General features: G+C 44.0%; 1 protein-coding gene across 1 annotated transcript; it reads left to right on the top strand.

The window, feature by feature from the left end:
* Window positions 1-867: 867 nt before the first annotated feature.
* On the top strand, window positions 868-12,320 carry LOC119286440 (transcriptional corepressor SEUSS-like). The gene is made up of 10 exons (XM_037565821.1): window positions 868-1,225; window positions 2,031-3,245; window positions 3,345-3,464; window positions 3,649-3,697; window positions 3,775-3,989; window positions 4,124-4,192; window positions 4,481-4,575; window positions 10,359-10,452; window positions 10,614-10,683; window positions 10,848-12,320. The coding sequence occupies exons 2-10, from the start codon at window positions 2,169-2,171 to the stop codon at window positions 11,786-11,788; spliced, it is 2,730 nt and encodes a 909-aa protein (XP_037421718.1). The 5' UTR covers window positions 868-1,225; window positions 2,031-2,168; the 3' UTR covers window positions 11,789-12,320.
* Window positions 12,321-13,647: the final 1,327 nt, after the last annotated feature.

The raw sequence follows: 13,647 nt of genomic DNA, 5'->3' as shown, positions 1-13,647 counted from the left end.
GTGCTCATGCCGTTGGTTGTACTCCCCTTTGGCACGTGTATATTTTTTTGCAATCGAATAATAGGCTCTAGGTCCAGTATGAGCATGGATGCTCATACCGTGGGTCGTATCTCGTTTGGCCTATAGTAACAAGAGGTCTCATTTTTCGAGATGACGCATGGTACCACTGTGGGTGGTCGTATCCTCGCTCGTACCAGCTGTAAATAAATATTTATCAAATCCTGGTCATGATTACCTAGCTAGATAAAATATAGGTTTCTATTTGGTAAGAAATTATTTTACTTATTAAAGATAACATAATTTTATTTGGTAAGTCAATGAAAGGTTGGACGAAACACTCCGTGTGACAGTAAAACGACACACTATATATATTTTTTGAGCTGGACACCAAAATTCCCATCAAAACGAGGCCTTGCCACGGCAATTATGCAGGTCTAACCACCACCCGTGCACTCTTAACTGGAGTAGCGCAACGACTCGGTGCTGACATTCCATTTCTATACATGTTCCACGACCATGTGTGTGACAGGGGGATATCCCATGCCACACCGTTGGCCATGGCGTGGCATGGAGCACACGCACACGCTCCCTTTTTGACTTCTTTTAACCTCAGCACACAACTAACAAAAACCCAGAAATAAAATAGACCAAACACCGAAACAAAGAAAAACACCCCCCTTAATCATACCCCCTACACCGCAGCCTCCTCCCCACCCACTCACCGCCACGCGGACCCGACCGGGCGCCGGCCCCGGCCGTCAGTGGGTGGCGCTGGTATCGGGCAGGTCGCTGCCACCGGATCTTAATCAAATCGAATGGGAATTTTGACGTCCGCAAGGACGGAGTCTCGGCATTTTCCTCTTCCCCCTCTCTCCTCTCTCTCTCTGCTGTTTCGCTCCGCTTTCTCTCTCCTTCCTCGCTTCGCCTCCTCCCTTCTCCACAGAGAGGCCGAATCCCGTCGCCCGCGCACGGGGACAGGAGGGAAAGATCTTTTCTACGAACCGGTTTTCTTCCCCGGCGCGGCGGCGGACTGTACCCTAGCCGGAGCGGAGCTGCTCCGGCGCGGCGGGGGCGGGGTTGGTAGTGGCGGCGAGCGCGTTGCCGGCGGCCGAGGGTTCCTACGGGCCGCGCCGCGCCGCGCGATTTAGCGCGAGTCGGCCTTCGGATCGTTGGATCGCTGGCGGGCCGGAGCTGCGCACTGGAGCTGGCTGGTGGCTTCGTGGCGGTGAGTGCGCTTGTTTGAGTATTTTATTCTGTCCGAGCAAGCCGCCTACGGCCTCCGGCTTCCATTACTCGAAGCCATAGAGTAGCAATTCAGCGAGAACAAAGTTGCAGATGTAGTAGATAAATAATCTGACAGCATAAACACGTACCGAAGATTTACAGCTGACAAGCAGAACAGAGTGAAATGTGGAAATCAGCTTTCAGGGAGTTTATTTATCGAAGCAGCAACATTATGGAGCTTGCTGTGCAGTTAATCACTGAACTGGTCACCATCCCCTCTAAAGAGGTCCAGACTTCAGTTGAGTTGCTCCAGCAGTTATATAGCCCAACATGATGACCAGTAACAAATCAGAGACATGACAATATTGGGATCAGATGGTAATCTGTGTCGAAAACAAGAATTGCTTCATGTCCTTAGAATTGTCCGCACAACTGCAGCCATGTCTACCGTTTATAGTTTTTCTTTTCCTACCTTGTGGAAATAATTGTTCCAGAAGTCAATTGAGTTAGGTACATAATGTAAATCATATGTGCATTGTATAACTCTCCAGATAAACTTTGCAATTGTGCATGCAACGACTAAGTGTTTAAATGTGTCAAGTTTTCACAGAATTGATATCTTGTGCCTTCGTGCTACCGTCTGTTAGTCAGGCCTTCGTCACAGAATGCTTTTATTAGAAAAATTACCACAAAAGGTTCCTGTTTTTTTTTTTTGAAACTGAAAAAGGTCCTGATCTTTAGAAGGCGTACTGGTCTACATCCATGCATGTGTCCTAAAGTTGCAATCTCTGTCTGGTTGTTTACAGGGAATGCTGGCCTAATCCTGCTCAATTTTGGTGGATCTTGTGGGTATGCTGGTCTGAAAGGATGGTGAATTGAGTGGTGACATAACTCGACCTTGGAGTGGTTTGCAGAGCTTGGAGCTCTCCGATTGCCCGCAAAGGATGGTTTCCTCAGGTCCCCCGAACCCAATGGGACCTGGGCAGCCAATGGGTGCTGCTTCTCTTCTCCGGACGAATTCCAGCCTGCTCAGTGGTGGCCAGCAGGGAATGGGTAGCGGCGGCATGCTTCAGTCACAGTCCCCATTCTCATCTCTTGTTTCCCCGCGCACACAGTTTGGTGGGAATGGCCTGCTTGGAGGGTCCTCGAATGTCTCCCCCCTGCTCAACAGGCAGTCCTTTGGAAATGGGGGGGCTGTGCCGGGTCCAGGGCAAATGGCTAATGGCGGGCTTCCGATGAATACACTTCAGCAAAGAGGGGGGCTTGATGGTGCTGGTGACTTGATTGGCATGAGTGGATCTGATCCTATGTCATCCTCCCAGGTTAGTTTGGGCAATCACCTAGGTTCAGATAACTTGCAGCAGCAGCAGCAGAAGATGGATATGCAGGATTTGCAACAGCAGCAGCAGCAGCACCACCACCAACTACCGATGTCTTACAATCAGCAGCAAGTGCCAACGCAACCGCTGCAGCTGCATGCTACAGTGAAGATGGAGAATGGCGGCAGCATAGGTGGAGTCAAATTAGAACAGCAGATGGGACAGCTTGACCAAAATGGCCCAGCCCAGATGATGCGCAATGCTGGCAATGTAAAATTTGAGCCACATCAGTTGCAATCATTGAGGGGTTTGGGTGCGGTGAAGATGGAGCAACCGAATTCAGATCCATCAGCATTCTTGCAGCAACAGCAGCAGCAGCAGCACCATTTGTTACAGCTCACGAAGCAGAACCCTCAAGCTGCTGCGGCGGCCCAACTGAACCTTTTGCAACAACAGCGTATCATGCATATGCAGCAGCAGCAACAACAACAGATTCTGAAGAACCTTCCTTTACAGAGAAATCAATTACAGCAGCAGCAGCAGCAACAACAACAGCAGCAACAACATCAACATCATCAGCAGCAGTTACTTCGTCAACAAAGTCTAAACATAAGGACTCCAGGAAAGCCGGCTTCCTATGAGCCAGGTACCTGTGCAAAGAGACTGACCCATTACATGTATCATCAACAAAACAGGCCACAGGTATGTTCTTTTTGTTTGTTTGAAAACGTGCAGTTTTATGCTCCAAGCAAAAGCCATGTTCTTACAACTTAGGGCATCTACTTATTCCTGTTGATGTAGGATAATAATATTGAGTACTGGAGAAACTTTGTCAACGAGTATTTCGCGCCCACTGCCAAAAAGAGGTGGTGTGTATCTCTCTATGGAACTGGTCGTCAAACTACTGGAGTTTTCCCTCAGGTTTACTATTGCTGTCCTCATCGAATCCGTACCTTTCCCCCCTTCCGTTTCCATATATTTGATTTATGCAAGTAAACTCTTCTGTTAGTTAGTTGGAGGATTTGGAGTATCACATAGTGTTTATAGTATACTTTTGCCTCTCAAATTATTATTTATAACTTCCCATGTATGTTTGCACCTGCAGGATGTCTGGCACTGTGAAATATGCAATCGGAAGCCTGGCCGGGGCTTTGGTAAGCATCATTTTTATTTGTACATCTTCCTCACCTACTCGTGTTTCTAGTTTGATTTTATGTTGTCAACTTTACAGAGACAACAGTTGAGGTCTTACCGCGATTATGCCAAATCAAATATGCGAGTGGGACATTGGAAGAACTATTGTATATTGATATGCCACGTGAATCCAAAAATGCATCTGGTCAGATTGTTTTGGACTATACTAAAGCAATCCAGGAAAGTGTCTTTGAGCAATTGCGTGTTGTACGCGAGGGGCATCTAAGGATAATTTTTAATCCAGACCTCAAGGTATTGCAACTCAGTTCTATACTTTGTTTTTCTTGTCATTTATTCATCATTATGGTGGTTCTCCTATATTGTTGTTGAATAAGTGGTGGCTTTTGGACTAACATATTTCACTTGTACTTTTGCTTGTATTGAAGATTGCATCTTGGGAGTTCTGTGCTAGGCGTCATGAGGAACTTATCCCACGGAGGTCAATAATACCACAGGTATTAAGATTTATTAGATTGCGTTTGGGATTGTGGTGGATTATGATAATCCAGCTTACCCGACCAGCTTTTGTTTATTTTAGTGTTTGTTTGGTTCATTTTTGCGCACTTTCATGGCTGTTTTTCCACACCAGATTATAAAATAAGCACAGCACAGTTCAGCAATTGGAGACTAAGCCTTAATGTATAGAGTTAGACATGGTTTCATTTACAGCCATGGATCTTGTCTGTATACTAGATTTGGTAATGAAGGTTTGATCTATGTTTGCACCTTGATGTTTAATGCAGGTTAGTCAGCTTGGCGCAGTTGTACAAAAGTACCAGGCTGCTGCTCAAAATCCAACGAGTTTAACAACTCAGGACATGCAGAATAATTGCAATTCGTAAGGAGATTGGCCCTGCTGTGCATAATACTTTCCTTCTTACGTTCTTTTCTAGAGTCAAATTTACATATTCTCTTAATGTGTAGCTGTAGATGTATTGGCCACCATGGCGAGTTGGGAGCCAATACATATACATGTGATACCTCATTCTAGCCATCCAAAGTTTTATGGCTATTGTAGTTGATTTGGTTTTAGCATATGGCCTTCTGTGACCAAACCATACCAACTGAGTTTACCATCCTAGACAAAGCATGGATGAAAATGTTCTGGGAAGCTGGTCTCTGGGACCTAAGGACTTGCATTGTCAGAGAATCGTCCTTGTTGAGTGGAACATGTCTGGTTAGGTGGGCTTGAGTGAGCTTGCCCATTGCCTGGTTTGCCTTGCAAAAACATAAGTTGGCAATTCGCCATGATTCAAGAAGCAATTGTTTCAAAAGGGAAGGCAACTATTGCGTACCTACATGTTTATAACTAGGCGCGACAATCATCCAGATGGTCTCCAAGTCCACATCATCTAATCCTTCCAAATGTCACCCAGTTGTCCATGTCTCGAGCTTGCATAATATCATTAACACTAGATGGCTTCAGATGTGCCCTGCTGCACATATCTTATTCTTTTGATGTTGCTCATAGCTAGTCAGTTAATTGAGAATTTGAGGCTGGGGTAAATAAAGTATCTGCTTGCGGGGCTGTCCTGCAATTATGAGATCTTTCTGACTCTTTTGTTGCTTATGCTGTGGCCGCATTGTTATTCTGCTAGGGGAGTATATGGTCTCATTGGGAGTATATGGTCTCATTGACATAAACTTCAATATATAATTTCATAGGAACTTTCTGTGAGCTCTTGTGATTTATGAATAGGGCCTTAGCAAGCTGGCCTTCTGCCTCATTTTGCTATGAAAAAGGAAGTGAGCTTCAGGTTGTTTGCGTGCTTGCCATCTTTGTTTCATGCCAATCGGCCAGTGAGCTAGGCCTATGGAGTTCACTTGCCATGTACACATGTGCCTCATCTGGCTGCAAATGGGCAAAAAAGTGAAAGGCAGGAATAAAATGGCTGATTATTATGATGATTTTCCATATTAGATAATTTCTTCAGGTTAATATCTATCTTTAGGCTTATAAATAATTTCTGCCCTCTATGTTGTTATACCTCTACATAAAGAGGCCAGTTTTCTCACTTCATTTATCAAGGAAAACTTCCTTATTCTATGTAATGGAGGCACCATAGCATAGTTTTTCATTGACGTGAGGATGGTTGCCTAGGGTTTAAACCATGACCACCACCACAGCTCAAGGATGGATTTTCATCTTCATGTGGACCCCCAGTCCAACACATAACCAGAAAATCAGTGCATATGGTAGAAACATGATACTTCCTCTGTCCCATATTACTTGACGCTTAAACGGATGTATCTAGATGTATTTCAGTGCTAGATACATCCGTTTGAGCGTCAAGTAATATGGGATGGAGGGAGTATTAGGGATTATCATGATTACTAACTATATTTGATATTCTTTGGAGTTAGTTGCTATCTGCCATTATTCTCATTTTGAGCAGTCAACAAGTAAAACAAAGAACCCGTGAAAAAGGGTAAGCCAAAGGGGAAATACATCTGCCTTGTGACCATGAGGTCACGGGTTCAAGTCCTGGAAACAGCCTCTTACAGAAATGTAGGGAAAGGCTGCGTACAATAGACCCAAAGTGGTCGGACCCTTCCCCAGACCCTGCGCAAGCGGGAGCTACATGCACTGGGGCTGCCCTGCCCAAAGGGGAAATACCACGGTATCCACGCGGACGGGATCACATGATTGCAGAGACTGACATGTTGCCAGTTGGTTAGAGTATATGATGCATATTCCATTTTAATTGATTTCCAAAAACACAATACTGTCAGATGTACCTTTAATGCACTTGGCACATGTGCATTAGATGTATTTTTGAATTCCCTGCCACCAAACAATAAACACATGCCAAGATCACAAATAAGTATTCACCATTCAAGTAATTTTTTATGGCTTATTCAGTTTTAAAATTTAATTTGTTTCATAGATTTTGGAATTTGTATTTTTGTAAATTTTTGAAGTGGAAGTTTTTATAGCTTTCCACAAATCTAAGAGATTCAAAAAGGATTATAGGTGTTTCAGTTACATAGTACGTTTGTATGTTATGTAGTATTAAATCGAAATAGTCTTCCACAATTATATTTAATTCTGAAATTTGCTGATGTGCATGGTTGGATATTTGGATTTTTTCTCCCAAATTATATAATCTTTTGATATTTCACGAAGTTCTATGTACTTCTACTAACAATACAATATAAAAAAAAGACAAATACAAAACCACTATATTTTCACGTTTCACAGTTCCACCACATAAACTCAAATGTGACTTGATCAGTTTCATACTCAGGATTATCTTCAATATAGAATGATTATCACTTGAATGCCAATGGAATTATATAGTTCAGACTCACCCAATTCGAAGTCAAATTCTATGTTTCTGACCGTTACTAGTACAAGCAATAAGACCGACATTTTTAGCCACACTAAATTTTAACTCACTCGGCATCATCATTAATACTCCCTCCGTCCGAAAATACTTGACATCAAAAAGAATAAAAAGGGATGTATCTAGATGTATTTTAGTTCTAGATACATCCCTTTTCATCCATTTTGATGACAAGTATTTCCGGACGGAGTACTAATAATTGAAAGATGAGAAAGAGGGATTGGTTCTTTATATCCTGTACATGTCACTTGTATTAAGTTCAGTAGTTCTGCAGTATTTACTCAAAGCAGAAAAGATCCAATCCCTAGACATGCAGGGCCGTCCAGATATCATGGTCGCGTCCAGAATGGGCACCAAGTGCTTTCTCTAGACCAAAGTTCTTATTCTACACCCTCTAGCCCTTGCAATGCAGCTGCTTCAGTGGCATTGTTGTGCTGCCTGGGGCCAGGGTCCACAAGGCCACATTACAAGCCTAAAAGTTTGCCCCCCTCCTACACGTCAGCTGCCAACATCTTGAAACCTTGGTAGGAAAATAATTAGCAAGACATTCCATACAAGGTCCTCTGCAGAAGATAGTGATCCCTGACTAAGTATAGTGAGTAGTTGATCTGCAACGTTTGTGTGGAAGACATGTTTATTTCATACCTAAAAAAGGAATTCTTTTGACTAGGTGTGACCAATAAGGACGTTACCATTTGAGCATTCTAAATATGGCGTTTAGTCCGAGTCGATCCATCATGTTAGAAAGCAGTAGGTCATTGTACAGTAGACAGGTCATAGTCATGAGTACATATGTTTGAAATCAACTAGCAAGATGCCCGTGCATTGCACGGAACATCAAGACGCACTTTTTTTTTACAAAACACCTGTTGTGATTGACCCATGCGGGAGTAATCCCATGTGTAAAAACTAATGATATCTCGAGAAAGAGGAGAGATAAGGTGAGGAGGAGTGGGGCGTGGTGGTGATTGATGGTCGGACTGAGCGGAGGCATGGGGATGGACGATGCCGGCAGCGGCCACCATGCCAGATTGTTCCGAAGGCTTCCTTTTTTAATTGCTCAACAATGAGGTTGTGGGAGATAAGGATGAACGAGGGAAGGCCTTATCTGCAAATGTGGAGAGAGGTGCGGGTATCTTTTTGCAAAATTGCCATAGTTTGCTTTCTATCCGTCAGATATAGATCGGACGGTCTATATTGCAACATGGCAGGCACACCATCATCACCAACTTGGTTTTTTATAAAAAATTAGAGACATATTGTCTGTCATGTATTCGGCTTATTACATATGTCATTTAACTCATAAAAGGAGATTCTCTGTGAAAAGAAATATAGTTGAAACTACATCGGAATGAGCTGCGCTAAAATAACATGCAGAAATATAATGTGCGCATATCTTTCCATTCCACTGTAATGTGTGGAGGACAATGGGTGATGTGAATCAAGTAATTGACATTGATGGTTTTGCCATATTTTTGGCTAATTGCTATAGTTGAGTTTCATGCACCAACCAGTCCTGTTTGGCAATACATGCAGTAAATTTACGTCAAGGCGAATCCTCGTCCCTAAGATGTGGATTAGAATTGTGAGGTTCTGTTAGGACACAAGCTCAGGTCAATCGTCTTGCAAAATGTGCTAACATTGCGAGTGCATGCCTATTCTAATCCTACCAGCACCACTCCTTTAATAATAAAATGAGCATGTAGAGTCTCTGTCTCAGGACCTCTTGCTCTGATGCAATTCTTTCATGCGCCAACGAACACCATTAAGAGCTTATGCTGCCAGGCAAGGTGAATAATTTAGACTCCATGTTTGTGCACTTATTACCTAACAAGGCAATCTCATCTTAGCATGATTGTTTATCTCTTACTCCCTCCGTCTGGAAATACTTGTCCTAAATAAAATAAGTCTAGATACAACTATTTTTAGGACAAGTATTTCCGGACGGAGGGAGTACTAGATAATTTGACTCTGCGTTCCAACGGGGGCACAAATCTTCTGTATGCAATCACTGCGATTTACGTGCCATTTTATTGTTAAATGTGGTTACGTACCAAAAAAGGACTTTAGTTGCCAATTGGATCAGTAATTCAGTACTTATTGGCTTACCCAAGAAACATGATTTTATTTGGTAAGTCGATAAGACGTGGAGCAGTTGAGGCGGTTTTCAAGGGAAACTGGTTGGAGAAACCAGCAAAACTGGAAATGTCGGAGGTGGGGTCGGGAGGGTGAGTGCGGACAAAAAAAGGAACGTAACACATAACCATACATACTTATTAAGTACGGGAGAGAGATATGTTGATTAGCTGGAACGGACTGAAATGAGTACTTGCTGATTAATGCAATGGAGATGGGATTTAGCTGAATATCTCGATGGTTCTCAGACTGTAGAACAGGTATATAGAGAAATGCAGTTGCCTAAGAAATGATTTTCATTTTAGCTGAGTAGATGCAAGGCACTGGATATTATACTGTGTTATGGAAACCCTGGTTGTTCGATGAGAAAAATCTTGGAGGGCCAGAGCTTTGCCCGATCTAACTGGGTTCAGCCAATGACACAAAGCTACAAAAATTCAGGAGGAATAGGATTCCAGCAATAGACATTCTAGTTTCGTGATGGAACTGTATGGTGCTAGCCTGTCCACCCTTGGTTTTGTCCTGTGCCAAAAGGACATGTTAGGTTTTATTTATGCGTGTTAACTAAGTCCAACCAGTGAGCCTAATTGGAGAGTCCGCAACAGAGCCACTGGTTAGAATAGCGGACAGGTGAATTGGAATCTTCACTGGGTAAACCGGTCTGGTTTCAGTAACTATGATATCGTGTGGCGGAGTAAGCTCAAGAAGATGCTTCACATGTATTTTGTTAGCAATTAGCAACATACTATTTTGTGTTACGTTTCCAATCTACAATCGGTTGGCAACAGCCGACCATATATTGATGTTCAAGAAACACCAAAAGTTATAAAAATATAGAAGCCTGATATGAACAATGGGTGCTTGTGCTGAACTTCTTTGCTCTGACTTCAAGAACATTATGTTTTGCTTCCCTTTTTACAACTCTCTCTCTGCAAGAACTTATTATAGTTAACAAGTATTGATAGTTAACAGTGTATGCTGTTTCAGGGTTGCATGTTATTCACAACGTTCTTAGTTTGCGTGCTGACTGTTTTTTTAGTAACTCTCACCATTCACCAACTCAATGTTTCTTTTAGTAACTACTAGTATTTTTTTAGTCCATGCAATCCGTACTTATGTGTTAATCCTGTTTCATTAGGTTTGTTGCATGTGCCCGCCAACTGGCTAAAGCTCTGGAGGTGCCTTTGGTAAATGATTTAGGATACACAAAACGATATGTCCGCTGCCTTCAGGTATACTATGGTCTGATATAGTTTCCATCCACCTGTTATAATTTTAAGCTCCCATTAGTTTTAGTTATTGTTAGAATTTTTGTGATTGTTTAGGTTTTGTAGGTATGATTGAAGTTGATTTTTGTTTCTACTAATTTCATGTGGTCCATTGATATTCCCAGATTGCAGAGGTGGTAAACTGTATGAAAGATTTGATTGACCACAGCAAGCAGACTGGATCTGGACCAATCGGTATGACATTTTAATCTTTCCCTTGTGGGGATGGCTGGGAACTATCTGGTTTCTGTGAATTTTCTGTAATTCTCGGTCACAAAGAACAGTAGCCTTGTTGGGGTGCTATTTGCTGTTTTATGTGATTTGTTTATCTGTAACACCCACAGTTATTTCTATTTCAGATAGCCTGCATAAATTTCCTCGGAGGACTCCATCAGGGATCAACCCTCTTCAACCACAGCAGCAACAACCTGAAGAACAGCAATCTGTTCCGCAGAGTTCAAACCAGAGTGGTCAAAATTCTGCCCCTATGGCTGGGGCGCAGGCTTCTGCCTCTGCCAATGCAGATGTGACATCAAATAATTCTCTCAGTTGTGCACCCTCTACATCTGCACCTTCACCAACTGTTATGGGGATTCTTCAGGGTTCAATTGATTCTAGCCAAGATCATCTAATGAGCAGTGCAAATGGTCAGTATAACAGTGGGAATAATGGTGCAATTCCCAAGGTGAACCCGGCAAGTTCATTACAGTCAAATCCTTCTACCTCTTTCCCTTCCCAGGTACCTATATCATCCAATAACAACATGATGCCTGCCCTTCAGAATACAAACCAACTCAGTTCCCCAGCAGTATCATCAAACTTGCCGCCAATGCAGCCTCCTGCAACTCGATCTCAGGAGCCTGAGCAAAGTGATGCCCAAAGCTCGGTTGAGAGAATCTTGCAAGAGATGATGTCATCACAAATGAATGGTGTTGGCCATGCAGGGAATGACATGAAGAGACCAAACGGATTTACTCCTGGTATTAATGGGGTTAACTGCTTAGTTGGTAATGCTGTCACAAATCACTCTGGAGTCGGAGGAATGGGGTTGGGGGCCATGGGTGGGTTCGGTTCAAATCCTACAGCTAATGGATTGAGAATGGCAGTGACGAACAATGCAATGGCAATGAACGGGAGGATGGGAATGCATCACAGCGCACATGACCTATCACAGTTGGGCCAGCAGCAGCAGCAACAACAGCAGCAGCAGCAGCATGACATAGGAAATCAGCTGTTGGGTGGACTTAGAGCAGGAAATAGCTTCAATAATCTTCAGTATGATTGGAAACCCTCTCAATAGCGTGACTGGAAACACTCAAGTTCAATATGATGATGACGCAGCTGTTCTCACTGGGCTCATCGCTTATGGACCATCAGCATCAGCGCCATAAACCCCCCTTGGGCCAAAAGCATATGGGCTTTGCTCTAATGGTGCCATAGAAAGGAATCATAAGCAATGGCAAGCACTGAGCTGGTCACTGTTACGGTGCATCAGTTTGTTTAGCTGGTTCGCTGTGTATTATGCAACTATGACACTGAGCTACCTGCCTTGGTTATCTTACCGAAAGAAAAGCGGGTTAGAATCTGCCTGCATGGGTAGTCGTCGGTACTGGTGTATGGTGTTATTTCTCACCTGAAAAGAAGTTTTTCCTCTCTTTTTTCTCTCTTTGACGGATGACATCCAATCTGTAACTTATCGTCGCCCCTTGCTGTAGCAATCATATGTGCTGATCTCTCTTTGCTTGAGAATTTTCCCTTTGTAGCCTTACTATACTCTGTGTAAGTTGCCATATTGACTGACTAGTGAAAAAGTATCATCAATGTTTGGGAGATCTGACGGGAGTTTGAAGTCTTTTCCCCTAGCGGCGGCTAGGGTTTTCATGTCCTCCCTGGCGATCTCATCGCGAGAGAGTTTCTACCCAATATTCTCGCCTCCCCTACGTAGGGTTCCCCTTACGCATCGAAGGAAATCTCCCCCAGGCTTGCTGCGATGGGACCGGCGGTGGACGCACAGTCAGGTACGAGCGGCGGCAGCAGTGCCGCCATGAGATCCGATCTTGATGAATTCATGGAGCAGTTGAATCTAGAGGATGAAGTCTTTGATGATCTGGTAATCGATGAGAACGACCAGGAGATCAATGAGAGCGTCAGATGGCTAGCCCTAGCTAGGGTTCATATGGACAAAACCTTCAGCCCGACGACCTTCTATAAGGAGATGCGGGCGGCATGGAATCCAGCACAACATGTGAATTTTCGCCCGGTTGGCCCGAACTTGTTCGTTGTTCAGGCTGCGTGCCTCGGCGATTGGGAACGGATGATCGAACAAGGCCCATGGCTATTTAGGAACTTCTTGGTGCTGATGTGCCCCTATGATGGTTTTACGAAGGCAGAGGAGGTGCCTATGGTGTATATGCCTGTTTGGCTCTAGATTCATAAACTTCCGGAAGGTTTCTGTAAGAAGGGCATTGTGGAACATCTGCTTAGGAACTATGGGAAGATTTTGGAGATGAGGTTAAACGGGAACACACGCGGGGACTATGTGAGAATCAGGGTACGCCATGATGTGCGTCAGCCTCTCACCAAGTTCGTCAGTATTGTAAGAGGTAAAGAGCGTGAGGTTTTCCTAGTGCGTTATGAGAAGCTTGCTTGTTTCTGCAGTGTATGTGGCATCATAGGCCATGAGTTCAAGGAGTGTGGGAACGGGATCCATGAGGAGAAAAACAAGAAGTTTGGCGCGTGGCTATATGCTGATGGCCCTAATAAGCCACAGCCGGAAAGTGGTAATCGGGGGAGCGAGCAGAAGCCTGACTATACCCCAAGCCGTGTGAACAAGCTACCTAAGCAGGTGGACCCTGAAACGTTGGATACAGCTACAAGCCCGTCGAAGGCCACACACACACTTATGCAAGTCGATCCATCTGTGCGGAAGCGACTGGCAATGGATGAGGCGGGGATAGGTGACAGGTCTGGAGGTTCCATGGTTCCTCCTGGTATCCTCACGCTGACCCTTGGGAAGGGGGAAGAGGGTGATGATGTACAATCACCAACTAGCAGCTCCGACAGCAAGCGTGCAAAAACTGTCTCTGAAGATGCTTCTGATGTTCGATCAGCGGCCTCCCTCGAGGAGGACCGCCGGGTACAATGAGTTCTCTAGTATGG

The sequence above is a fragment of the Triticum dicoccoides genome, chromosome 4A, assembly GCF_002162155.2.
Source record: "Triticum dicoccoides isolate Atlit2015 ecotype Zavitan chromosome 4A, WEW_v2.0, whole genome shotgun sequence".
Classification (NCBI taxonomy): Eukaryota; Viridiplantae; Streptophyta; class Magnoliopsida; order Poales; family Poaceae; genus Triticum; species Triticum dicoccoides.
This window is presented reverse-complemented; position numbering and strand designations above follow the sequence as displayed.